The 27,035-nt window shown below is 43.2% G+C and overlaps 1 protein-coding gene across 2 annotated transcripts in view; it reads right to left on the bottom strand.

Annotated features, from left to right (window-relative positions):
- Positions 1-4,554: 4,554 nt before the first annotated feature.
- slc35f3b (solute carrier family 35 member F3b) overlaps positions 4,555-27,035 on the bottom strand; it is a 55,171-nt gene continuing 32,690 nt past the window's right edge. For both annotated transcript variants that reach the window (XM_027016532.2, XM_027016533.2), the window contains 6 exons: positions 16,952-17,294; positions 11,230-11,449; positions 8,155-8,280; positions 7,311-7,503; positions 7,093-7,182; positions 4,555-6,631 (listed from right to left, as the gene is read on the bottom strand). In XM_027016532.2, the coding sequence (XP_026872333.1) occupies positions 6,399-6,631; positions 7,093-7,182; positions 7,311-7,503; positions 8,155-8,280; positions 11,230-11,449; positions 16,952-17,294 (1,205 nt within the window). In that variant the 3' untranslated portion in view covers positions 4,555-6,398. The remainder of the gene's footprint in view (positions 6,632-7,092; positions 7,183-7,310; positions 7,504-8,154; positions 8,281-11,229; positions 11,450-16,951; positions 17,295-27,035) is intronic.

The following is a 27,035-nucleotide window of genomic DNA, read 5'->3' as shown; positions in this document are numbered from 1 at the left end:
TATTGCTGGTGAGTTCTAAACTTATGTATGCTGATGGACTAAGTCGAAAGAGTTTTCGCAAACTGCGACCCTAAACGTGGATGTAGTTAATAGCAGAGCTTGAGTCATTACCTGTCTTGATGTGTCATTTTTGACATTTAATAATTCAAATTCGTTATTGTTTGATTTTCCGATATGTCAGCGATTTGATTCAGCCTGTACGCGGTCACTGCACACCACGCCCCGCTTTACGCACGGTTATGTTTTTGACATGGTGGGGTGGTAGGATGAAGGAAAGGTTTCTCCCGACATATCGTTTTCTGGTTTGAAGACGATTATTTACGCGTTAACCGAATCTCTCGTTTTTCTTAGGTATAACCTATAACTTGGCAAATACATAAATGGCTCCCTTGCCTCTGTCGTTAACGCGCGCAATTTCGGGACCATTTTTCACCAGCTTTGGAAATCGGATGTGACCGCGTTGACTATTCAAACGGACCTGCCAGGCCACCGGTGGTTTGATACAGACACTTTTCTTGGTGAAATGCAAATATGGAGAAACTTCTGGAGGTGCTCATGGTTTTGATGTGTGTTGGTGCAGTGACAGGTGCGTTAATGAGTTTAGTACATCTGTACTAAATACATTTCTGGAAAACGTATTTTGGAAAAGATTACGCGAATGATTATAGCAGCTATGATTATAACAGCTATTGTTATCCATATAACGATTAGCCTCGTGTATAGTTTTTACTGCTAAATCCAACACTTATGCAAATATAGACCATCACAGACGCATCTCAGCGTTAACAACATGACTCTCAAACTAAATACTTAAGAAACCCGGGCTGATTCAAGATTTGCTCCACGTATCATTTTTTAATTAGTCCTACTCTAAAAGTTGTTTTTGAAAACAAATGCCCAAATATTTAAATAATTGTGCCAAGGTGATACAAACGTTTGTTCCAACTTTAAGGGTGTACAGTGGCCACTAACTAATAACAAATTTTCGTGAGGAATGCTGGCCAGTCCTCAACTTATTTGTATTACGCACAGTACTGTAATGTGGATGAACATGATGAACACGAACTGTTCTTTCTCAAGCTATTATAACCTTAGCGCGAACTGTAGCATCTTTTATAGACACACTCCTGTCCCTCGCTATTTCATGTTTCCATTAAACTTAATTCGTTTCCCACCTGTAAGGGGGGGGGGGGGGGGGGGGGGGGGTGGTCACGTTGTAAAGTGCGTTTGTGTCATCTCTGTAGTGATGGCTTTCAAAGTCACTGATCTTTTGTCTGTGTCGACTGTCACAAACGGCAGGAAACGTCCTCGTCATCGTGATTGTGATGGCAACAAAGACGTTCCACTGCGTGACATCGGTGCTCATCATTAATCTCGCGGTTAGCGACTTCCTGGTCGGCATTGGCGTCATGCCGTTTGTGGCCGTTTCGATCGTCAATAACGGATGGGTCAACTGCACAGTATGGCCAGCATCGCCTCTCTGTCGCACAGATATGTTTGATGTTATAAAATCATAATGGCTAACAGTGCTTATATTAAAGGAAAATAACACTGCATCATGCAATATAGGTCAGGCTTATCTTCAATTTGTTATCCACATGATCAATTCTGGTCCGAATATTTAAGTTGGAAATATAAGATGAAGCACTGACTCTACGGATGTATGGGTTAAGATCTTTATTCCTGCTGCAGGATTTGTGTCTTTACGTGGGTTACACCTCCTCAGTCTACTGCACTGCTTCCGTGCTCACGCTAGCAGCCATCGCACTGGATCGCTACTTCTCCATCGTGGACTGCCTGCGATATAACGCGCGCTGCACCGTTTGGCGGACGGGGGCGGCCGTGCTGTGGATCTGGCTGCAGGCTATGCTGACAAGTTCCCCGCCGCTCCTGGGTTGGAGTAACATCAGCTTCGTGAACCCCATGTACAGCTGCGCCGTCAACTGGGCCAGCAGCCCCAGCTACACGGTCTTCATGGTGGCGCTGTCCTTCCTCGTTCCTGCCATGGTCATCCTCTTCTGCTACGTGAAGATCGTGCGCGTTGCGCGCCACCATGCGCGGAGGATCCACAGCCTGGAGGAGCACCTCCAGCGCGGCAGGGACCGCCTGCCGCCCTCTGCTCCCAGATCAGCCCGCCGGGGCTCGGCTGCCGGCACGGAAATGCACGATCCCTCCCGGCTGGTGTACTACGTGAGCGGGCGATTCGTGTCCGAGGCCCGCTTCGATGCTCCTTGTCCTCCGGTGGGTCTGGCAGGAAGCACACCTGTAGGGGAAGGCAGCTCCAGGCCCGCAGGCCGGCGTCTGCACGCCTTCCTGGCTCACCTCCAGAGCGGAGGCCACGCCCATCACGCCGGCCCTGCCCAGCATCACGGCGTCGCACGCCTCTTCATGGTCATCGCTGCTTTCTTCCTGTGCTGGACGCCCTACATGGGCGTGGCACTGGTGCAGGCCACCGAGATGGCCTTGTCGCGCCCGGCCAGCCAGGTGCCGCCCGCTGCCGTCACTTTCTCCTATTGGCTTGTTCTGTTCAACTCGGACATTAACCCGCTGCTGTACGCACTGCTCAGCAAGCGCTTCCAGGGGGCGCTGCAGAGCCTGAGGGAGAAGGTCCGGGCCTGGCTGGGCGGGGTGGTCAGCAGGGGAGGGCAGGAGAGGATGGATGGGGAGAGCAGAGGGTGCTTAACTCCCAACACCGTGGCGACTGCCAGTGGCCCGTCGGGCCCCCGAGACTCTGGGCCCGGTATGGCGGGGTCGGCCTACTCCTCAGTCTTCACCGTGAGTGCGCCGTTTCACCAAAGCCACAAGGAGAGAGCGAACGAGGCTCGGCCGGGGTGTGGTACATCTCCATCGTCGTCATCTCTTTCTACCTCATCCTCCACCTGTTCCCTTTGGCACAGCTGTGGCGAAAGTTCCCTTGATAACTCCGGCTGTCTGCGAGTTCCCTCCAAGCCACAAGAGCGAGACAGGCTTCCCAGCTCGGCTGCTGCTGAGGAGACACAGGCGACGTTTTTTTACGGGCAGATTACAGTACGAGTGGAGCATGAAATTTGTTGAGCCTGCATTGCAGGGTTTGCCTACTAGCAAGCTGGAAGTGAAACGTCATGATGCCTTGAACGTGCTACATTTGGAATTATGGATTTGAATTACGTTTGTGCACTCTTTTGCAAAAAAATATACTTTATTGTAAGGCCATTGATGTTATTTTCTATTTTTGGAAAACCTGACATGCCAGCAGATTATGGTAGTCAACGCCTTATTTTTTCAAAATTTGCACTACATTTAGTTATTCATAACCTTTATTATACAGGTTGTATACTTTAGAAATAAAAAATGTTTTCATATTTAATGTATTTTTATTCCACTAAAAGCAAATGTTGTTTGACACCAGCGGTCTGTGGGTCATTATCCAAAGATGATTACCAGGTTTATTTGACAGAGCCTGAAAATTCATGCCGTTACAATGTTAATAGAAATCTGGGGGTCCTGTGAGTGGATTTGAGGGTGGAAAAACAGAAAAAATGAGCAAGAGGGCTTTAAAATCTATCAGTATATTAATCTAAAGCTTATCCCTGAACCACCATTTTTTTTACTGGTACACTTGTAATATTGAACTAGTACTAAAATTAGTGTTTCTAAGAGTGAAATAATGCAAATATAGGATGCAGACTAGAAATGATGTATACAGTTTACATGGTTTGTAACTAGTATATGAACCTACTTTAACTGATCATCTTCTTAAAGCGAAGATATTAAGGTTTTTCTAAGCTTGGTTTCCTCCCTGCATTTGACACGTCCAGAGAATTGCCCATGGCTTCATTTTCATTCTCTGTTTACTTTCATGCTTTGTGGTGTTCGCCCAATTTACTATAGGAAGTTCTTTCATGCACAACAGTCTGGTGCATATAGCTGAGCAACGTGTGTCACATCGAACCCTGGAAGATAACCAGGAACAGAACAGAGCAACCCACATCACCTCAACCAAATGTGAAGATAGAAAAAAATTATTTTCGACTAAAATTTCATTTAACTGAGCGACTAAATGGAAAACAAAGAGACTCCAATGCCGACTTCCTCAACACAACTAACCCCTTGTTAAACCTGGAGAATTTAATTAGAAGTTCAATGTATTCATTACTTCTCTGTGTTCACTGAGAATGTTTGTCTGTAAAATTTAAAATGCTCTTTAAATCAACAATGTGACGCCCAAAATGCAGTACACTAATTATTTACTCTCTCCTCTTATGGAATAAAACAAAACCTTCAAAAGTGAGATCTCTGCTAACGGCTCCTACACTGAAATCCTCATAATCACATACGTTCATATTTATATTTTATATTCACCACTTCCCGTAAGCTACCAAAAGTGAGTTTTGTTTTATTTTATCCTGTATACAGGCTATTTTATTGGTACACCCCAGTACCAATCTCTGTGGTAAAAAGATGAATGGCTGTTTACATACCGTAAATCACTGTAGATCACTTAGTCACTATAGATCAGCGTCTGTTAATAGTTTATTTAAATAAATAAAAACAAATGACAAAACTCAAAATGAATAAAAACATGTCCGTGTATTTACGTGTCACAAAAGATACAGCAGATCTGATAACTCAAATTGTCATTTATTCATGTTTTCATTTTCCTCGCATGTGATAATTATGTTGCATTTTCAGTGTAAAAATCGTCATTCCTTACAAAGGTTTACAATAAATTCTAGCAGTAATTCCAGAGGAATACAATTTCATATTTATTGTCATTGGAACAATGACAATGGGAAACAGTGCTGATGATTACAATCGCAAACTAAAGAGGCAGTGAAGCTAACTGCTAGCCTTAAATTCTAGCTGAGCGCTAGCAGTAAATTCTGCATGCGTTTCCATGTCAAAATACCGTCCTTTTCAGAGGAAATACTTTTAAAAAACAACAACCTTACATCACAGTTCCGTTATTATGCACTGAAAAGCCATATTTGGGGAGTATTGAGATCCATGAGTGCAAAAAGCATCGTGTACTAGAGATGGCACTAGTTCTTATCACCTGTTCCGTGGCACTGCCAGTTGAATCTGGGTAGTTACACCACTTTGAACACATATTTTGAGTTCAGTAGACCGACTTGATGTAAAACATTTAGCTTCTTGGGTCCTGTCAAAATGAGCTCAGAGGACAGGAAATGTTTGTTCGCTGATACAGGGAAGGACAAGAAAACACAAAGCAAAACTTGAAAACACGGATGCGTGCCCATAATCAGTAATGTAGTGGGGAATGCGCAGGCAAACGGCTAGCATGACTCAGCACAACTCACGACACGACGTGAGACGGAGGTTAGGCGTTAGCGGTGCCGGCCTCGTCACAGCCATTACTCTGAAAAGCCAGGCAGACCCCGAGGTGCTCTCTGTTAGTAGGGGAGCGGAAAGAAAGTTTGTTAAGGCAACAGTCAGAACTCCAGAGATGTTCTGTTTGCAGGTGTGGGAACGTTGAAGCGGGTGGCCCAAGGCGTTTCTCGTCTCTCCTCAATCTGTGTCAGGTGAGGTCCGTATGTACAAAACATCGTTCTCCTCACATGGATATCCTGGGCTGGGATTTCCCAAAAGCACCGCAAAACAAACATCATCTTTAAATGGTAGAGCGTGTGTTATACTGAACGCTCTCTCACCGGTTTACGATGATCTTAACATTACGATGAGTTTGGGAAATGGGGCCCTGCTCTGTGGCCGTCACTGCTCATATCAGTCTCCCTAAACTGAAGCGTTTGATGGCCATTTGGCCTAGCGTTTCCAGTATGTATAGCAGTCATTCTACCTCAGACATTAAGAGATGGACTGTGTCTAGATGACAGCATGCGTGCAGGATCAGGTTGAGAGAGAATTGCGAGAAGAAATAAAGCACCATATCCGATCCTAATTATTAGGGCCTGTTCTTTCACATCTGTTCAGCTACGTACAGTAGTTCTGGTGCACATATAAATTACTTCGACTACCTGAAATTAAAGACCTAACGAAACAAGGGGATGGGGGTGTAGTCTAATAGTGAAGAACAAACATTATATATGATATGATCTACTAAATCTATGACAGAGGGGGTTGAGTCATGTAAAAGCATGATGAGATGACGGTCCACTACTTTGGTCTTATTGGAAATCATCGAGCCATGCCAGTAGCGCTCTCTTGAACAGATAAGGACACAGATCAGAAAACATGCTAACGTCCCGCTAAAGTAAAAAAGAACGCCCCGCAAATGCCGGCAGGCTAACACTGAATCAGACCCATTACAAAATAAACGGCATTGGGGAAAACGCGGACGCGCTAAGCGGTCCCCGCTGGCTTGCATCCGCAGCTAGCCAGGCTGACATTTCCGAGTGCCGCTTCTCCTTTCGACGCAGCAAATTCCGCACCGGTCCGCGTCAGCGGGTGAACGTGGACACGGAGGTCTGGGCCCTCCGGCTCCAGCCGAGGCTGGCGGACGGGTCAGAAGGCTCCCCGGGCAGCTCGCGATTGCGAAGCCGGCCGCCCAGCTGGATCAGGCACTGGTCCCAGTCCTCCGGCAGCAGCAGCATCAGGAAGCCCAGGCAGATGATGCAAACGGCGATGAGCCGCACCGTGTTGAAGTGGATCTCGCAGGTGTACACGTCCACCACTGCCGTAAGTGTAGACAAGGGAGGGTGGGGGTGAGTTAAAGGTGCACTCTGCTATTTCCACACAGTAATGGCCCTGCTACTTGATTCAGTACAAAGTTAAGGATTAGGCTGAACGTATATAATGCATATACTAATATTTAGTTTGCAAAAAATATATTTCATTAAAAATCTTAGTCGTATACAACATATGTTAAAATTGTACCATAATAAGTCATGGTTTTGATCAAAGCAAGAAGACTGCGTCCCATCATGATTGTGGGTTGCATGTTTGATGTTAGATTTGATTGTTGATGTGTGTTATTAAAAATGTATCCAGATGCCTACCTGCTGGTACCTAATGTTCTTCAAAGCTGAATATAAAGTACTAATTCTAGTTTGTTCTCATTTGAAATCTTTAGCCCCAAATGTGAACATGGATCCAAGTTAAACCCTTGAGAGCTCAACACCAGGCATCACTTACTTGCGTTGACAGGAACACTTAGCACAATTCCAAGTGAAATCAACGCTGGATAAGTTACAGCGATTCCAAAGTTGACCAGGATGTTGAATGCTATAGAAAAATAAAACAATATATGAATTTAATACACAATTCTGTTGTCAATAAGTACAATTTTGCCAATACGATAGAGACTTAAACTTAACACCACTAAAGTTGTTAGTGAGAATCATAACTCATACCTAGCAGAAGACCTGCTACTCCACAGAGGTAGGCCCAAGGGATGCTGTCAGGAGATCCAAAGTACTCGATGTGGGTGAAGTACAGAATTACTGGCACAAAGCTGATAAAAATGAAGTTGGCTCCGCCGACAATGGTCAGGAACAGCGCCGCCTCCCCAAACTTGGCGCTGCCGAGCACTAGTTTGAACAGCACCTACGAGAAACAACACAGCTTACTCGCCCCCTCCATATTTTTCATCTGTCTGTCTGTCCATCCATTAACTGTCCTTGAGGGTTTGAGTAGTGAGGGTTCACAAATCCCTCAGACGTCCCGTCCTCGATAGACAGACAGACAGACAGACAGACAGGCAAGTTTATATATTGTTTCATATTGCATTAACAAAATGGGTCAATATTCTGTTTTGAATAATTAAAAACCCAAGAAACATAAAATAAAGTTAAAAAGTTTGATACTAAAGAGAATTATCATACACAGAATTACAATAAAACACTGCTCAAAAACAACTAAATTGGCTCAAAAGTGCTAGTTGAGAACATTCTAGGTGTTGTCCTAATATTTCATTAATAATTCTGATCTATACAAGGCCGCAGTCACGGATGCTGACAAAATGGTAGGTTTTTCTGCTTTACATCAAGATAGAAATACAAAACCACGAACCGCTAACCAGCAACCTCTGTGAACTGTGAACATTTGCATAGATTTCACTGTAAAAGTCCTGCATGCTAGCTTTACACAGAAAGCAAACTAGCATTTTTGTCCCTAGGTTGCTGGAGAAGGTCAGAAGTGGGAACCCAGTGGAGCATTCGCACCTTCCTGAGCGTTGGCTCAGATCACCGGGTTTACCTTGTAGAGAGCGGACGATGAAGCCGAGGCCACGACCAGAGTGATGCCAATAACGGAATGGCTGTGAAATCCATCTGCATACGTCATCATCACAATGCCCGCAATGGCCAGAATGGCAGCAACGATCTGCAGAAGGTAAAAGTGTGGTCATTTGTGATTCAGCAGTAACAGGCCTTCCTTGCCAGAACAAAAGAAATTGTGAAGTTCCATCAAAGAAATCCAATAGATTTTAGGCTAGAAAATCTCTTAAAAGCAATATTAGGCCAAGCGCCTGTTGTGGTGCTCTACATGACTAGATTGCATTGATCTTTAGAGGCCATAAAACACCAAACGATCATTGAATATATGACCATAGCATTTCAAGTGCCTCTTCCATTATGAGCCAGATCCAACGTAAAACTTAATATCTCCATAAGCAGCCAGGGTGTTGACTGGTATAGAAACAGAGTTTTAATGCTCCAGATCCAATTCACAGTTCTCTCTCTCTCTCTCTCTCTCTCTCTCTCTCTCTCTCTCTCTCTCTCTCTCTCTCTCTCTCACAATAAACAATTTTTTTTTTTTTAAGTTAAAAAAAATAAAAACAAATAAGGTCAGAAACTCAGATCAGTTAAGTGAATTAGTACAGTATTCGGGAGTTGTCAGAAAGAATAATGGCAAAAACTCCCAGAGACCCTCCACTTCTACAGCATCTCCTTTCTCATTCTCATCCTCCTCTCCTCCCCATCTTCTGGAACCCCGCCCCCAGCCATGCGTTCCTTTACTTGCCTGCCTCTTCCTGTATCATTTTGTCTCTCTCTTATAGCACTCCTTTACTTCTAGTTTTGGTGTGGCAGGGATGCTTGTTTTCTGATTGGATCAAGATAGCATCATCTCAGCCTCAGCATGATATGGCGTCAACACAGCATCGTTTTAGCAACAGCATGACATCACAGGACATCAACATAGCATCATCTTAGCAACAGCATGACATCATATGACATCAAATGGTGTCAAAATAGCATCAGCACAGCAACAGCATGACATCAAAGAGCTCCACAGGATACCATCAGATTACTGTGGCCCACCACACCTTCGCCCTAGCCAGCTACTTCTCTGTTGCCCTTAACGGACATTCTCTTCTGGGATGGATCTTAGACACATGCACCCCTTGGGACTAGGACCTCTAGAAAGTTGTGCTAGACATGAACTGCTTATTTTTTCATTTTTTACATTTATTTTTGTCTTTAAACTGTTATTATTGTGGTGACCATTGTCGGCCAGAGGAGCATGAGTCTTTCTTCCTCATGCTCATGGGAGGTTTTCCTTACCACTGTCACCTTTGGCTTGCTCACTGGGGGCTTGTACTTGGACTGTAAAGTTGCTTTGTGACAACATCTGATGTAAAAAGAGCCATATAAATAAATGTGGATTTGATTTGATTACGGTGATTGTTGTGATATAGCTTTCAAGCTATTATTTGCTGGCTCAGCGTTTCCACGGAAAAAAAGAAACGGCTCAAACATGCACAATCTGAATTGAAAGCATTTTTAACAGCATCATCTGTCTGAAGTGCAAGACAAATCTCTCCCTTCTAGGCTCTCATTCCTTCCCTCGTGATGGAAAAGATTCCAAGTTCCCCTGCAGTGCTGCAGGCATCAAAACAGCCTGGCTCCTCTACTGAGAGAGAGCGAGAGAGAGAGCGCGAGAGAGAGAGAGACTGACTGCACGCAGGGGGTTGTCCACTGTAAATCAGGCTGGAGAGTGAATTAAAAGGCTGGATTATGGGAAGGCTGGATTATGGGAAGTGAGGGGACGGTACTGTGCGCCGCAGCCACAGGAACAGACCGAGCAGGACAAAGCGGGCAGGCTTCCGGAAAAAACTCTCCAGCTGCTACAGCAATGACATCATTTTCTGCTGTTAAGACAAAACTGATTAACTAGTTTTTCCCCTCTTTACTACTGACGTTTTGTTTAAATCCAGAGGTAAATGTACACTGCGCGTACATCTCATACGTCTTCAGAGGTGAGATTATCCTCTTTGACAGCCTTCCGGTATTGCTCTAATATGATAGATAATGCTCCGGTGGTCTATCCTATTCTAATGTTGCCAAACTAGAAGCTGTATAGATGTAAATATGTTGTGGCATGATGGGTAACATTTTATCTCACAGGGTGCTATTAGTAGCTGTTGGCTAAGGCATACTCTAGGACTGGGATTTGATTTCCATTTGCCTCAGACACCACTGATTCATAAAATCTCAAGATGTACATCATAACCCTGACTTTTAGTGCTGGTTGTATAGGCTGCTGTATAGGCTCCAAAATGACACTTCAGAGACTCTTATTTTCATAGCCTAGTGTGCATCGTGATTGTCCCACTGCCAAAGGTCAGCGCTGTAATTCTAAAATCTTGTGATTAACATTATAAAAAGATATTGTATGTCTCGTTACTCCTACAATAATGCAGTTTTCTGTTTGCACATCTCAGAGATTTTCAGTGGTGTGTTTGTGTCAAGGTAAAGATGGTGTACTTTTCCACTCAGGTTAAATTATTATATCGGAGGCTTTACTGGAGATACTGGGTGTGCCTGCAAGTTGTCTGCCGAGCTAGTCCTCTACTCTAGCAAGGGCAGGATGTGTATAATTTTACCAATTTTTCTTTTCTGTCTACCTCACAACCCTCCCAGGCAAGTGAGGCCACTTTATAAGTTAGTGCTATCAAAATTCCATATATCTCTCATAAGCAATATTGACATTGTAATTATCATTTGACTTCCAGACTGAATTGAAATAGAGTTGATATTGAATAGAGAGCTTACTAGAAGATTATGCAATGTGCACAATATATTATGCACTTTCCTTCATTTAACCTTTTATTTACAAAAACATTGTTCCTTCTATGCATTTTATGTATTATTTCATAAAGGCTGCATTTCCACACTAATCTAGAATAAGTTATGATCAATTAATTCAGCAATTATCTATGATCGATTCACTACGATAAATTAATTCAGCATAAAAAAAACACCCCTTCCCCCCCCACCCCAGTACTAATAACATAAAGACAAACAAACCCCGAACATGGAGAGACCTCACCCTGACGCCCATGAAGCGGTCGCGCAACACGATCCAAGAGAGCAGAAAAACGAAGGCTTTGTTGCAGCAGAACAGAGCCGACACGTCTGTGGTGTTGATCTTGTGCAGCGCCTGCAGGTACAGGTAGTTAGTCATAGTCCACAGTAGGCCAAAGGGAGCCACTTTAGTGAGGAACACCTTCGCCGTCAGCCCGTCCTCGCCGAAGAACCGACAACATTCCCTGCAAACACGTGGGCACACGGGTCAGCAAACACGGAGGCTTGGCATACGCCACTTCCAACCTGATGCTTTTTAGTGCAAGGAAATCTCCTGCCTACAGTTGGACATTTTATCTAGGGATTTAGTTGCATTTTAAACAATTTTATATCATTTTAATAAATATTTATTAAAACAGCTTTATAGGTGCAGTTATACAATTTCTGGGAGAAATCTTATGTAGTTATACATTTACACAGTTCTGACAGCACAGAATAAGCATTGCACAGTGAATAATAACTTTGTCACCAATATTTGACAGGTCAGTACAATCATTGAGTAGACTGTTACGTTGTAATGCACTTCTGGCCTACTGCCATTTACCTTATTGAATTATTGCGATTAAGTCTGATTATTCATGGATACCATAAAAATGAAAAATTATCAAATTAGCATTTTACTGTTACGAACCAGTGTCTGAATGTTGAATAAAATGACACAGAACAGCTTTGACACATTTTCCAATGTCTTGTCTTTATCCTAAGGCATTTGATGTTGGAATGCAAAAGTTGTAGTTTTTGTGCTATTTAGTAATGTACTTTCAAATCTTACTTTCAGATTTTATTCCCTGCTTCGATAAATCTGTATGTTGTAACTGCCTGTGCACTTAATAAAACTGTTCGTCAGATACATTTACAGATTACGGTGCTCATTTGGTTACATTTGAAGCATTGTCAACTAATCTGTAACTTTTCACCATTGTGTAATTTGTGTTTGAAATAACTGATATATAAAGATATATTGTGCCCCTGCCATTATGTAGTTAGCTTGTAAAGCTTGAGGCAGGTGAGGGGAACCTCGTGTAGTGCAAAAATAACGAGAGTCAACAGCAACACTATTTATTTTGTACAATAAAAGTGATGAAATAGAATTGTTGTCTTCTGAATCTGTTCTGCCTGCCCGACACTACGCTGGTATTAGAGGTAGAATTGAGGAAGACTGTCGAGATACAACAGAGATACAACAGAGATACAACAGGCATGTGGATGATGTTTAAATTAGCTGCACAGTTCTGCACCTGGTCACTGGACACGGACCCAAATCAGCTGGGTCATCGGAAGGGTAAAAGCACTAGAAGCCTGCCTCAAATTATGCCCGGGGATACGATGAAAACACGTCGTTGAAGACAGAACTGCGGCTCCGGTTCATGAAACCCGAGCTTCTCTGCCACTATGCCAGTGCCTAAAGATACGCCACACCGAGCGAGGCGGCGAGGTTAGAGGCTACACCTCACATCAGTGAAGTGACTAAGTGATAATGAAGGTGAGATATTGAGACAGGCAACAGGGTGAGGGCACACACAATGGTCACATACAGCGGGCAGGAAGTGACCCGAGGCACACTACTGCCGAGAACCAGTCTTCAGCCTGGGCTGCTTGGGTTCGTCATGCAGCCCTTGTGCCTCCTGCTATTTCCATTATCCGAACATGGCTGTTACCATGTACTGATCATTTAGCAACAAGGCTACAGAAAACTATCCAGACGTGAGGGTGGCATTAATCAAAACTCATTTTAGAGGGACTTGCACCATCGACTAAGAGTTCTGGTTCACCAAAACCCAAGACTCGGGCATCATTGGATCATTGGTAAAATGTCTTTGAGACTGGCTGCGCGCCATTGCAGTTAGAGTACACCAGTTCCCCTACTATCCAGGGCAGTGATGCACCTGGGAGATCCTAGTGGAGTGTGATGACAGGAAGCTCAGAGCCAAGCAGCATCTTCAAGAAGACTCAGATGGTAATGGACACCTTAGCAGTCTGAAGTTGAGGCTCAGGAGAAAGGTAAAGAGGAGTGCATGAAAGCAGCCTAGCAGTGGGGTAGAGAGAACTGGATCAGGAGAAGTCAAAATGCGCAGACCCCACAGGACAATGTGGCAGCCCCGCACAGGGCATGCCGATCCCACGCACCACACCAGCTTAGCTCTGCCCAGTTGCTTCCCCTCCACAGCTGCAGCTATGACCAGCAACTGTGTGCCCCGCCGAGAAGACTTTGGAGCAGTGGGGCCAGGTGACCCTGGTCTTTGACCAGTGTTGGTGTCTAGTAGTTAACTAAACAGCCTGTGCTGCGTAAACCACTTTGCTAAATTGATATGGAGGCAAACGTTGGAGAAGGTGGCTAAGCCAATCTGCTAAAGTGAAGACTGCATGGCATTTACTCTTTCATATCCCTGCAAAAATGCATCAGACGATGCTCTTAAAAAGCATCAGATATTGCACTGTCCATGAGCTGGAGTTGCCAGTTGTTATTCTCAGCAGTGCCACAATATGGTTCCATTCCTATCCTATAAATGTACAGGGAATACAATATTACACAGCTATCAACTGTTCAAATGAATGTGAGGTCAAGGACCTTCAGGGAAGTTCACTCCATTACCAAATTTGGCCACACTCCCATATCAGTCCCTGAGAATTGGTAGGCAGCCACTTCATAGAGACGGGCAGGTTGTTAATAGCCAGCAGATGGGGATTTGTTGTTTGGAGTTTGTGACGGGGATAGGGTGACCCTAACCCTGATTTGTTATCCGATGTCGCTCAAAATTAGGAATCTGTTAAAGTGGGTCTGTGCTGCTAATTGGAACATGGACAGGGAGAATTGTTGCTCCTATGTCTGAGTGAAGAGGCTTGACACATGTTTTTATGTATCTGTTGAATTACAGTTCCACCATGATGGTGAAGCTCATTGCAGTGTCACACATGTCCAGTAGTCTATAGGCTAGAGCAACTCTGATAGGGAGAATATATATTTTGAAATTTTGATATGCCTTGCAATATACACTGCCTGGCAAAAAAAAAGGTCTCACACACTTTTCGTTGGACCGCCTTTAGCTTTGATTATGGCACACATTCGTTGTGGCATCGTTTTCACAAGCTTCTGCAATGTCACAACATTTATTTCTGTCCAGAGTTGCATTAATTTTCCCCCCAAGATCTTGTATTGATGATGGGAGATTTGGACCACTATGCAAAGTCTTCTCCAGCACATCCCAAAGATTCTCAATGGGGTTCAGGTCTGGACTCTGTGGTGGCCAATCCATGCATGAAAATGATGTCTCATGCTGAACCACTCTTTTACAATTTGAGCCCAATGAATCCTGGCATTCTCATCTTGGAATATGCCCGTGCCATCAGGGAAGAAAAAATCCATTGATGGAATAACCTGGTCGTTCAGTATATTCAGGTAGTCAGCTGACCTCATTCTTTGGGACCATAACATTGCTGAGCCTAGACCTGACCAACTGCAGCAACCCCAGATCATAGCACTGCCCCCACAGGCTTGTACGGTAGGCACTAGGCATGATGGGTGCATCACTTCAGCTGCCTCTCTTCTTACCCCAAAGTGCCCATCACTCTGGAACAGGGTAAATCTGGACTCATCAGACCACATGACCTTCTTCCATTGCTCCAGAGTCCAATCTTTATGCTCCCTAGCATATTGAAGCCATTTTTGCCAGTTAGCCTGACTGACAAGTGGTTTTCTTAAGGCTACACAGCTGTTTATTCCCAATCCCTTGAGTTCCCTTTGCATTGTGCATGTGGCAATGGTCTTACTTTCACTATTAAACATATCCCTGAATTCTACTGTTGTTTTTCTACAATTTGATTTCACCAAGTTTAAGTGATCTCCGATCACGATCATTCAAGATTTTTTTTCTGACCATATTCCTTCCTCGAAGATGATGTTTCCCCACTGTCCTTCCACTTTTTAATAATGCGCTGGACAGTTCTTAACCCGATTTTAGTAGTTTCAGCAATCTCCTCGGATGTTTTCTCTGCTTGATGCATGCCAATAATTTGACCCTTCTGAAACAGATTAACATCTTTTCCACGACCACAGGATGTGTCTTTCGACATGATTATTTAACAAATGAGAAGCTACTCACTGCATCAGTTAGGGTTAAATAACTTGTTTCTAGCTGAAACATAATCACCCATGCAGTAATTATCCAATGGGAGGCCCTTACCTATTTGCTTAGTTAAATCCAGGTGGTGACCTTTGTTTTTTGGTCAGGCAGTGTATTTTAATCACATTGGTGAGCGCAAAATGTAACACTTCATCCTTCATCAATCTGACCATGAATATATAGGATGAACCACTAGCCAGAACTTCTACTCTGTCAAAAAATCTAATGGCCAAGATGTTCCAGGCACAATCTTATAATATATAAAGCATTTCCCTTAAGTAGCTAGTCTGTAGATTCAACAAGAACAAAGCTGGCTGTTCAGTATTCAGGGAACATGGGTGCAAGGTAGGGGCATTGTGGGAATTGTGTTCAGTATTCAGGGAACATGGGTGTAAGGTATGGACATCTTAAGGGAAGCAGAGAAGACAGCTGTGCCACTGAGATTCCGTAGCGTGTGTGATGCGTGACAGTCCCTGAGTCTCCCTAAATTGTCGCAGCAAAAGAGATATTCATTAAAACAAGGTTTCCTCTTAGAAGGAAACTTGATGCTGCTGGGGATGTTAATAAGCCTTTAAGCTCATTGAGACTTAACCAATTAGCACATTCAGTTAGGTCTTACATAACATCACAGCAAAATTATCACAAGACAAAGGCCATGTAAATGCAATGAATAGAAAGTTTTTTAAAAAGGATTTTGTATTGAGGTTATCGTGGTGTGGAAATGTTTTTTAAAAATTGTTTTTTTTTTTTTAATTGAGCTTGTTACCCAGTCGAGGTCTAGAGAAAGTTTCAGGTATATATGCGGTTCATCTAGGTGCCACTGCATCTATTTTACACCAAACGTCATTATTAGCATTTGTGTAGGAATGTGTGAGGGAATTCATTTTGTGCGCTGTGAAAGTTGCTGAGGTAACAAAAAAGAATGTTTACAGGGAGGTTCAACAGTGCATTAGATATATTAATAAGATCAAATATAAGGGAGTATAGAGATTCTGTGTCCTTTCAGAATGATTTGTGTACAGGGCAGAGGCCTCTGTATAGGTTTCTGCAAAGGATCTTGGGTAGGCTTCAGTGGACCTCAGTATAAGATATATTACCTCTCCAGCAGGCTCTGGACTGTATAGAAAAACAATCTTCCTTAGGAGTCTTCTCTTGGATTGTAGTGGCAACGGGTTCCAATTGGTGTGGGTTTTGAATATCAGTTTGCATATTTTGACTAATGTATGGTTTGGATGTAATGGTGGACAATGCAAGCACTAAAATGTAAAAGAAGATGGGGTGAACGCAATCACTTCCGACAAATGTGGGTTCTTTGTTTGATTGTTAGACATTCTCCAGGGGGTGCCTCAATAATGCTTGTTAACATTAACCTGCAATAAAGGATGGGACCACTTATTCTCCAATTATGGAGTTTGCATCTTTCTTTTCTATTTGAATGTTTAACATTAAAACTAGCTGATAGGGTTTACTTAGGAACGACATTGCTTAAAGTATAGCTTCACATTTTCTCTCTCCAGTTCATATTCCAGTGCAGCTTCATATTCCAGTGCACTACCTTCAACATACCTGAACCTTTGCTTGGGCGTCTGCCTCTCTGGACCCTTGCACAAATGGCCAATGTAGTACAGAGGGAAAAAGAGGCAGTTCCATGTGGTGGCAAACCACGTGATGGTGAAGGGTGCGTCAAACTGCTTGAAGGTCAGCTTGGCTAACTGGGTGAAGCCAGCCCAAGATGAGCACACGCATATCACCATGGCCACGCCCCACAACGCCTTGCGCACTTGCCCTGCAGATACACGAACGCAGCAGTGCAGTGTCTGCCTCCCAGCCCCTGACTCCGTCCCTGGTCCACTTCCAGACGGCTGTCTGTCCGCTGTGCTTGCCACATTCTCCCGCGGCCGGTCCTCTCCTGCACACGCAAAAAGACAATGCACCATGGACATGTGGAAGCACCTCACCTAGACCATTTTTTTTTATATGCAAAGCACCTCCTGCACCTGGCTTGTAACTCACTTAAATATTCACTCACTCACTCACGTTTAACATATTTTGTCACAAGGGGACACACTTAGCACTGAACTAGATTTAGAGCTTTATATCAGTGACACTGTGTGTCTTTGTTCTTTACTAATGGACGATGTAAAGATGTTCCTTGATCATCATGTGATCAGAAAATAACATCTGAAATCTGAAACAATCTGAAAAACGTAGACGTACACGAAGCACAAGAACTGAAGTACTGTCTTCAGTGAGTAATGTCCAAGCACTCACACTGAACACCTTTCAACACAATAGGGAACTTTATCAGCATCGATTCTTCCTATTCAGACATTTGTGTACCTTTGTGCAGTTTATGTAAAATTATATTCACATTTTGTATGTCCTTCTTAGAAACTAAAAATAATCCCGTTGCATCTTACATGAGTCAATAAATTAATTGGGCCTTTAAGTAAAATATCTGGTAATCGAGAATAGCTAGGAACCCGAGCTCACTTCACATTCACCTATTCACCTTCATTCTCGCCGATGATGTCAGAGACGCCAACACCCAGAGCTCAGTTTTAACACTAATCCTGTGAGACTACTAAGAAATCAAATTTTTTTAAAAACATTGCACCGAATTAGTTATTTTAAAAGTTTGTAATATTACCACTGTTTTTTGAAGGTAAATCTGTTCTCCTTCAAGTCTTCCTGCACTTAATGAAGGTCTTTGGGAACAACTTTGCATAATGCTAACTGGCTCCCACGTCCACATTAATTAACTACTAAATGTTATTTTAGGTGGGGTAATCCTTTAACCTCAGTCTATCAGAATGATTAATTGTACGGTGAATTGGGATAAGACTCTCGTGCAAAATGAAACTTTACTCGGGTAGAATGAGCAAGGGAGGAGCACTGAAATTAATTCCCATGTTCAAATCAGAAGAACAAGCCGCCCGTTTTTCATCTCCCATCGATCGTCTAGGGTAGAGTCGCATTCCACAGGTACCGCGAGAGCCGCTGTGGGAACCTTCTGCTCTTCCCAGTCACAAGAGCTTGTCAAAGAGCCCCTCTTTTTCACCGCAGTCTTGCACAGAATAAACTATCAGACTGATGAGACAGCCAGTCCGAGGTGGAGTATTCCATCTGTCTATACCTGCTGAGAAAGCACATCGACTGCAATGTCATGAGCCCTCAATTCCTTTCGCGGTGATTCCCATAAAGCGTCACTTGCACTTTTTTTCTTGTAAATTAGCAGTCCTGTCTAGTCTAGTCGTTATACATCTTTTCTGAATTCTCAGTAGTTACTACTATAATCGCTAGTAGAAATCATATAAAATTGTCAACTGCTATATTTTGTGCTTTATTGGTCTGGCCCAAACCAGTATAGAGGATGTAATGGGTTAAATAACGGGCATGAACGATGCATTTAAAATGTATATTACACGTGCTTTTGACCCCAAGGTGCGTTCACAAGCATATATATCGCTAAATGTGTTCTAACTTCTAAATAAGTCACCAGTATGTTAGCCAATCAGTGTCACAGTTCTATTCATATTTTATTGAAAAACTGCATACTACCATTCAGCCATATGATACTCATGTTACGCAGTTAGATCATGATTCAAATCATGCATAACACACAGAAAAGGCATCATATTGTATGCTACACACTGCAAGGGAATATTTGAAGGCTGGAATATTTTTTAAAAAGCTGTATTTGAAATCTTCTAGTACTGCCACTCAAAATAAAAAGATTTCCTTTGCTTTAATGCAGGTAAAATGTGAACAAAATCACATATCATGCAGTGTGGAAGAACTTAGTTGAAGAAGTGATTTATAGAGCATAAACATCTTTGTAGTGACCTTTCCTATAAAAGCCATAAAATGTCAATGAACTGAACCATCTGTTTGTCTAGTTCTGACATTTATTTTATTGTCCCTAATAGCCTTCATTCACTTTCAGCAACTTGATCATTGTACTGAAGTATATTCAGTCATTTTTTCATGGCATTTAGCTGATGCTTTTTAGCCAAAGCAACTTACAGTTATGACTGAGTACAACTTGACCAATTGAAAGTTAAGGGCCTTGCTCAGGGGCCCAACAGTAGCAACTTGGTGGCAGTGGGGCTTGAACTAGCAACCTTCTGATTACTAGTCAAGTACCTTGGCCACTGCATTACCCTACTACTTGAGAGTTAAGTATTCCATAAACAATCAGATGTGGAAAAGAGCTATAGCCAGTACAAACAAGGAAACATTTGGAAGCGCTTCAGCACATAATTACAGAACAACCTGACTTTTAAAAACAAACACAAACAAAAAAATGCATCATTTTAATTGAGAACACATTATAATACATGATTATGATGGACTGCATTGATGCAAAGCATTCCAACTTAAACGTCACGTCCCTTCACTGTGTGGTAAACGGAAATCAGGCAGCTGTTTCATTCTACAATAAATAACTTTTCTTAGATTGCTGTTGACTTACAGGGTTTGTGAGAATTGTTGTAGTCTGTAGTATATTTTGAATTGAATGAAATTCATTGTCGTAGTCCAAAGATCTTAAATCAAAACTTGTAATAAATAAATAAATGAGTACTGTTCTTTATTTTAACAACCTTATTTATTTAAATGGATTTTTCAGTGTTCTTTGATTTTTGTCCTAAAGTTCATGTGGTTACCTTTCACATTGATCTCTGCTGGATGACACAAAATGACATGTGGTTGGGTTATTTAAAACACACACACACACACACACACACACACACACACACACACACACACACACACACACACACACAAATATTCAGACACATCCACAAAGACATAATAAGGAGATTTTGATTTCAGAGATATTTTTGTCTTTGGTTCCATTTCACCTACAGACCTGTTCTGTTTGGGCATCTGTTCTGTCTTTCACATTGTTCTGGCTGTTGATCCAGATCACAGCTTAGCCTGATCATGCAAACATGCTGGAAGACCCAGCCAATCAACTCCTGAGAGATGGATCACTGGGCTAAGAACATTTTTTGAACCGTGCCATCGGGCCCACTCCCTCTACATCACACACATTCGCTTCCACACTTGCACTGATAAACTGCAAATAAATAAAACATGAACCATGTTCTGAACACAAGGCCCCTTGTTTGAAATGAAGGGGCCATGAATCAGCTAATCTAAGCGATACTGGAAAGTGGGAGCAATTTGCATATCATTTCGCCTTTTCAAGATGCAGAGAAAGGAACAGATGTGTCGGGCCATCACAGGTAGTAAAGGGCTTCTCGGTGAAGAGCTGAGATGAGTGTACTTTTAGATCGATAGGAGCAATAAGTGACTGAGTGAAAAGGACCCTGGATGGATGACCTCGTCTTAAGCATGATGAATAGAGTCAGCAGAAGTATGTCACTCATCTGCTAATGGCTAAACATTCGGTCAGTTCATTAATTATCATTAGCGCCCGGTAGGGACAGAGCACTTCCGGCAAGCGGAGGGTAGGCAGAGCCACCTGGCTGCACCTCCAGGGTCAAACCATTGACTCTACGGGACAATATAATTGGATTCAAAAGGTCAGAGGCCTCCCTGGGATTTGAACCTAACAGCACCCGCTTGTGCAAACCCACTTTACGCTTCCCATCGGAAGGCCCCAACGAGTCTGGAACCACAGTGGAGAAACTGAAAATGGGGGTGGCATAAGATGACCGTGTAATCTCGGTCGCCTCCATGCCGAACAGGGAAATGGCACAATTGCTGCCTCTCATGGTTGTAAACGCCCTTTCACGTAGTCGAAGTTTATTTTCAGTGGTGGCTTGCTGGTTGAGGTACATGACTAGTAATCAGAAGGTTGCTATCTAAAGCACCACCACTGCCAAGTTGCCATAGCTGGGCCCCTGAGCAAGGCCCTTAAACTTCAGTAGCTCGATTCAGTCATAATTGTAATTGTGTTCAGTCATAATTGTAAGTTGCTTTGGGTAAAAGCGTCAGCTAAATGCCCTAAATGTCAAATGTTAAAGTTCAGCGTTCCTCAGGAAGTCAGCTGACAGGTGTCTGATTAAGTGGAAAATACACCTGTGTGTGTGTGTGTGTGTGTGTGTGTGTGTGTGTGTGTGTGTGTGTGTGTGTGTGTGTGTGTGTGTGTGTGTGTGTGTGTGTGTGGTGTTGCAGCCTTCATGAGCTCTGCGCCTGCTCGTCTGACTTTGCAGTGCAGCTTTCTCTTGCTGATGACCGCACGGCCCCCAGCACAGCCCCCAGCACGGCCCCCAGCACGGCCCTGACCCCTGCCCCCTCCTTCCACTTCACCAAGCTCGGGCAGCATGAAAAAGCATGCCCCTCGGCCTCCACCACCACACCCACCCACACCGGGAGGCAGCCATATATCTCAAGGAACATTTTTTTTCCCCTGGGCATTGATCCGTGATGCGCCGCTTCTGAAGGGACTACCTGAATTCACTTCAGAATGCAAGACTAGGGCATAAATCTATAGTGCCCTACACCATAGATCTAAGGGAGGAGATCTTTACTGGTCATCTACTGGACATTTTCCTGGATGTGTCAGAGCGTCACGTCTGTTCCGATAGGTGGCCAGCACCTCACTCATCTGCTGACTTCAAGGGTGCAAGGCAGGATGAAGAGCGAATGGCCATGTTTCAAACTATACTGGGTCATTTAAATTACAAACTATTGAGCACTGTTGTCTGACACACCCACTCACTGATCGTCTGTAACATGAATTATGTAGCCGTAAAAATTTACCATTGTATGTCATGGTCGAATTGACAACTATTGCTGATTTGGTTTGAAGAACTCATTTATAAATAGAATTAAAATATTGATAAGTCATCTCACATGGTATAGTAAAACAAAATTGATCAATAGGGGGTGCAATAAGAGGTTGGCAGTTTTATGGGGGTGCGGGTCGACATTTCTGCCTCACATCCTCCTCTGATCATGACCCGATTGTATGCATCAAAGAAGCTGGAAAAACAGTTAAAAACAGTAGAGTCGCTTTCAGCCAGTCCGGCAGTGTAATAATCTCCTTAAAAGTCTATTTTGGTAAGAACATAGAAAGCTTTTTTATAGTACCTTTTACATTCTGACACTGCAAAATGTAAAAACTGCACAGCACTGCAGTGCAATGCAAATAACAGTACATTTCAAATGCAGTGTGCTTGTACATCGTTTTAAGTGAGATGTGAGGAATCAGAAAGATATGAAGAAGTGGCCACTGGCTGGTTGTCTTTTTTTTACTACAGTATTTGGTGCAGGCACAGAGTGAGCTACAGCTCAGCTGCTAGAAGCCTGTCAATCACGCTCTTACTGAACACGTACTGACTCAACTGCCAGTGCGGATGGACAAACAGGAAAGGATGTAACCACACACACACACACACACACACACACACACACACACACACACACACACACACACCACTAAGCACTCACAACCACTCCAGCAAGCTGTGTACACGTGCGTTCTAGGAAGAGCCTTGGTCAAAGGTCAAAGCTCAAGGCATCGGCCTCACCTAGTCAGCTTTACCACAGTAACAATTCCATAAGCATTACTTTTATCTCATTATAATGTCATAATGTCATTGCTTACTTTCACTACATAAAATGCTTTGTATATTGACCTTCCCCCCATTAAGAAATTCTACCTGTAGCTTCGGCACTGCAGTACTCGAATTTGACAGAACGACTCGACTCGTTCGAGACCGTGAACAGGCCACTGAGCAAACAGTGAACAAACAGGCAGTAATCTAAATGCACTAGATTTAAATCTATAATTAACCCATCAGCATTTCAATCAATTACCTTTCCATTCTGAAATCTAACTTAACTGTACGTATGACCTGGCACCAAAAATGCCAGTTACTGCTACTGTGTCAAATCACACACTCTGCCCCCGCGCCAATCACAATCATCCCCCCGGCCCCTACAAAACAGTTCCCCTCTCTTTATACATCTCGCCCTGTGTCAAAGACAGAGAGCAATTTAACACACTGGCCTCGGCACACTTTTCTACAGATCGATATTCCATAGATTAGCCGTGAGTCCCCTGCCGCATTTAACTGATGACCTGCCACTTTCCGCGTGTCTCCTTGAACCGAGCTGTCATCTTTGTTCCCCTGGCGGCAAAATGGCTAGGTTTACAGAGCGTGTTTCCACATAATCCAGTAAGAGACAACACAAGGGGTTTGAACCTCATGACTGAATTAAGAAGGATGCTTCTACTTCTGCTAAAGCATTATTAGAAGCTTTATGCGAATATACAGCAGCGCTGCTGAATTTGCTTGGTGTTTGTCTCTAGACTGCCTTAAGAATATCGGTTGTGTTAGATCCCTTATGAGACAAAGACATCTGTAAGGCATCTGTAAGACTACTTCATACATCTGATTAAAAGCAGTAACCTTAATCTCTTTAACCACATAAATGTCTAATTTAAGAGTTCTGGGAATCTTCTGGTTGGACATTGACAGAATAAAGTGAACTTAAAGCACAGCTAACATCCTTTCCAGCTTTCTTTAGGTTACACGCACGGACGTTTCGTTGACATCTGTGACATTCACAAACCTAAGGTACCCTTGAGTCATGGCAAAAAGAAAGCAGCCTTCCAGAACTCCCACTGTACTGCTCCTTTAAGCATGCCAGCGCCCCCTGTATGTGTTCCAGCAAGTGTGCAGCCATTTAGACTCGGCTGGAGAGAAGCCCTAGTGTGCTCTTCCCCCCCTCAGAAACATGCTGTCCCATCAAGGGGCTGCTCTAGGAATGCACAAGACCCAGGCCGTAACACTTGCATGCTCTGCGTGGGGATTTGGCTGACTAATTGATAAACAATCGAAAACATGCGCCGAACCCGATAGTTAGCACAGCGAACTGGGCTTGACCCAGTTCGCTGGGCCCAGTGAACCTGGCCTAACTAGGCACAAGGGTTCCGTTACCGCATCTGTGTGCCCTGCCGATTTACACGACGCATGCCCGGTTATGGCGTTTGCAGATGTCTGCGAATGGCATGAAAGAAAAACGCAGGCTCCCTCGCTCCCTTTTCAGTTGTTCTTTGGGGGTGAAGAGCTGCGCTTTTGCCGAAGGCCGGAGATGAAAAGGAGAGATGTTCGCCAGCCAAGCGACGCGGGCGACGGCAGCTCCGTGACTCACTCCGCTTCTTTTCTGCAGTCATCTGCCTCTGGTTTCCTGCACCAAATACACTGCCTGCCAGGATAACGGTAAATGACATGGTTACTGCACCTGTCCACATCCCAAGAATATAACCGTGTCTGACAGCTGGCATCAGTGTAGCTAATTACCATTAAATATGGCTGGACAATGATATGAGAATTAGATGGGAGAGTGAAGCTTAGTATGTTATATTTTGTTCATTACTACTGCAAAAAAACCCAAACAAACAAAAAACATGATTTCAGTTTCTTTTTTGCATGCCCTCACATAATGCTGGTCTGTCATGACTGAAGTTTAATATGACACCAGCTAATAGTTCTGAGTTTGCAAACAGAATTGTTTTTGTGACTTAAATGCTGATTGCGGTAAAGGATCCCCTGAGACACAAAACCTGAGTGAGTGCTGAAACCTGACTAGGCTCAGTGGGAACAATAAACATTAAGCGTGCACACATGCGCGCGCACACACACGCGCGCACACGCGCACACACGCACACGCACACACACACACGCGTGCGCACACGCGCACACACACGCACACGCACACACACGCACCTGCCTGAGGAGGAGGATTCTGTTTTATGCATTTTGACACTGATTCACAGTAAGTGAACTATTTTGTCTAATTACATGCTGCATTTATGTACATATTGGCTGGACAAAACCGGAGGAGAATCAGGCCAACACTTTGATATAAACTACTGTGAAGTGGAAGAAAAGTAAAAAAAATAAAATAAGTTCAGAGTCCAGAGAGCTCGTCAGTATTTAGGTGCCGGCCTTTTTTGAACAATAATAAAAACCAGTAAAATATCTCAATGATCTCAAAGGAGAACTGTATACAAAATACCATAATTGTGGCATTTACTTCCTAACTAGAGGTCACAGAATTTCATGATAATGCTGCTGAGCAGAGTTATTTAATATTTCATCAAAACATGTCAAGTCCATTGAAATGGAATGATTGATTTAATTCCTGTCTTAGTCAGCTAAGTGTGAGTGAAATGCATATGATAAAAGAGTATCCCATGACACACTACAACGGGCAAGGGTCCCCATGTGACTTAATCAAAATACACAAATGCAACAAAGGACTGCATGTCTTGTAAATACTATACTTTTACTACACCACTACACTGCTTAGCCCAAAAACTGTTCTGTATGAGGCACTCTGAGAATTTGGAAGACAATACGAGGTTTCACCCATTACCTCGGGGAAAAAAAGATGGGGAAAACAGAGCCGGAATGTACTTGACCAAAATGGGTCAAGTCCGAAAATCTCCTCTTTCCCTCTGATGTGTTTAGATTTCAGATTTAACAAAGCCCTGAAATTAGCAACATTTGGTCCCCGAGAGAGTGATTCATTCTGTCAAGTTCCAAATAAGTGAAAGTGATTTTTTTTCCCAATAAATACAAAACAAAAAACAAAGTTAGCCAACTAGAATGATACTTTTGAATGATTACACTTTTAGCTCTGCGCCCTCGGCCTTCCGTCATCTGTGGTAATGACGCAGAAGCCAAGAAAACAAAGAAACACGCTGCCACTTAATGATTCTGACATTAGACATTTTGAAATTGGCCAGCATTAAATAACTTTTGGAGTAATACAGGAAATAAAATATTCCAGAACTGACCTTTAAAGTGCTTAAGGAACGACACGAGAAAAAGTGAACTGAAGGTATATTACAGTTAGAGGAGAATTCTGAAAGAAAAGCGCTGCTTTTGGTCACAGTACACTGCTACTCTCTCTGTGTCTGTATGTCTCTGTTTCTGTCTCAGTGGCTCTCTCTATCTGTATGTCTCTGTCTCTGTCTCAGTGGCTCTCTGTCTCTGTATGTCTCTGTTTCTGTCTCAGTGGCTCTCTCTATCTGTCTCGCTTTCTCATGCACCTCCAGCTTCTCTCAGATTGATGCATGCAAGCCAGTCATTCAGCTCTGAAGCAGGAGTTGACGGGAGATGTGATTAGCACAAAGTAGCTCAACAGGAAATACCAATTTTTGACTTATCCCAGCATCACAGAATATGCATATTCATCACTCTGTACTTGGTACTGGGCTTCAAACACAGCAACATCCTAAAAATCTGTACTTTTAGATCTCCAGTATATGAAGGTAAATGATGTGATATTACATTACATTGTCAGGATCACAGCAAGGGTACCATCACTGATTCAAGATGGACTGAGTCTTATTTACTCTTTTTTTTAGTGGGTCCTTGGTCATTTGATATAATCCAAGACTGTGCTTTTATTTCCCAATGCGCTGTCACCAAGGGAGGGGTGTAGGGAGTCCCTAACTGCAATAACAACTTAATGCACTTGCATTACGATGTGGCTGGGAACGGACCAAGAACAATCCAGATTATTTTGTGAGGAGCAATTATCCTACAGAATGATGACTGATTTCGTCGACTCTCTTATAATAACATAATGATGTACCTAAATTGACTAAAATAAATGTTCTCTATACGTCCATCCACGTAGCACTGCGAATTAAACA

This window comes from Electrophorus electricus, chromosome 9 (assembly GCF_013358815.1).
Source record: "Electrophorus electricus isolate fEleEle1 chromosome 9, fEleEle1.pri, whole genome shotgun sequence".
Lineage (NCBI taxonomy): Eukaryota > Metazoa > Chordata > Actinopteri > Gymnotiformes > Gymnotidae > Electrophorus > Electrophorus electricus.
Note: the sequence above shows the minus strand (reverse complement) of the source record. Positions and strands in the feature narration are given on the sequence as shown.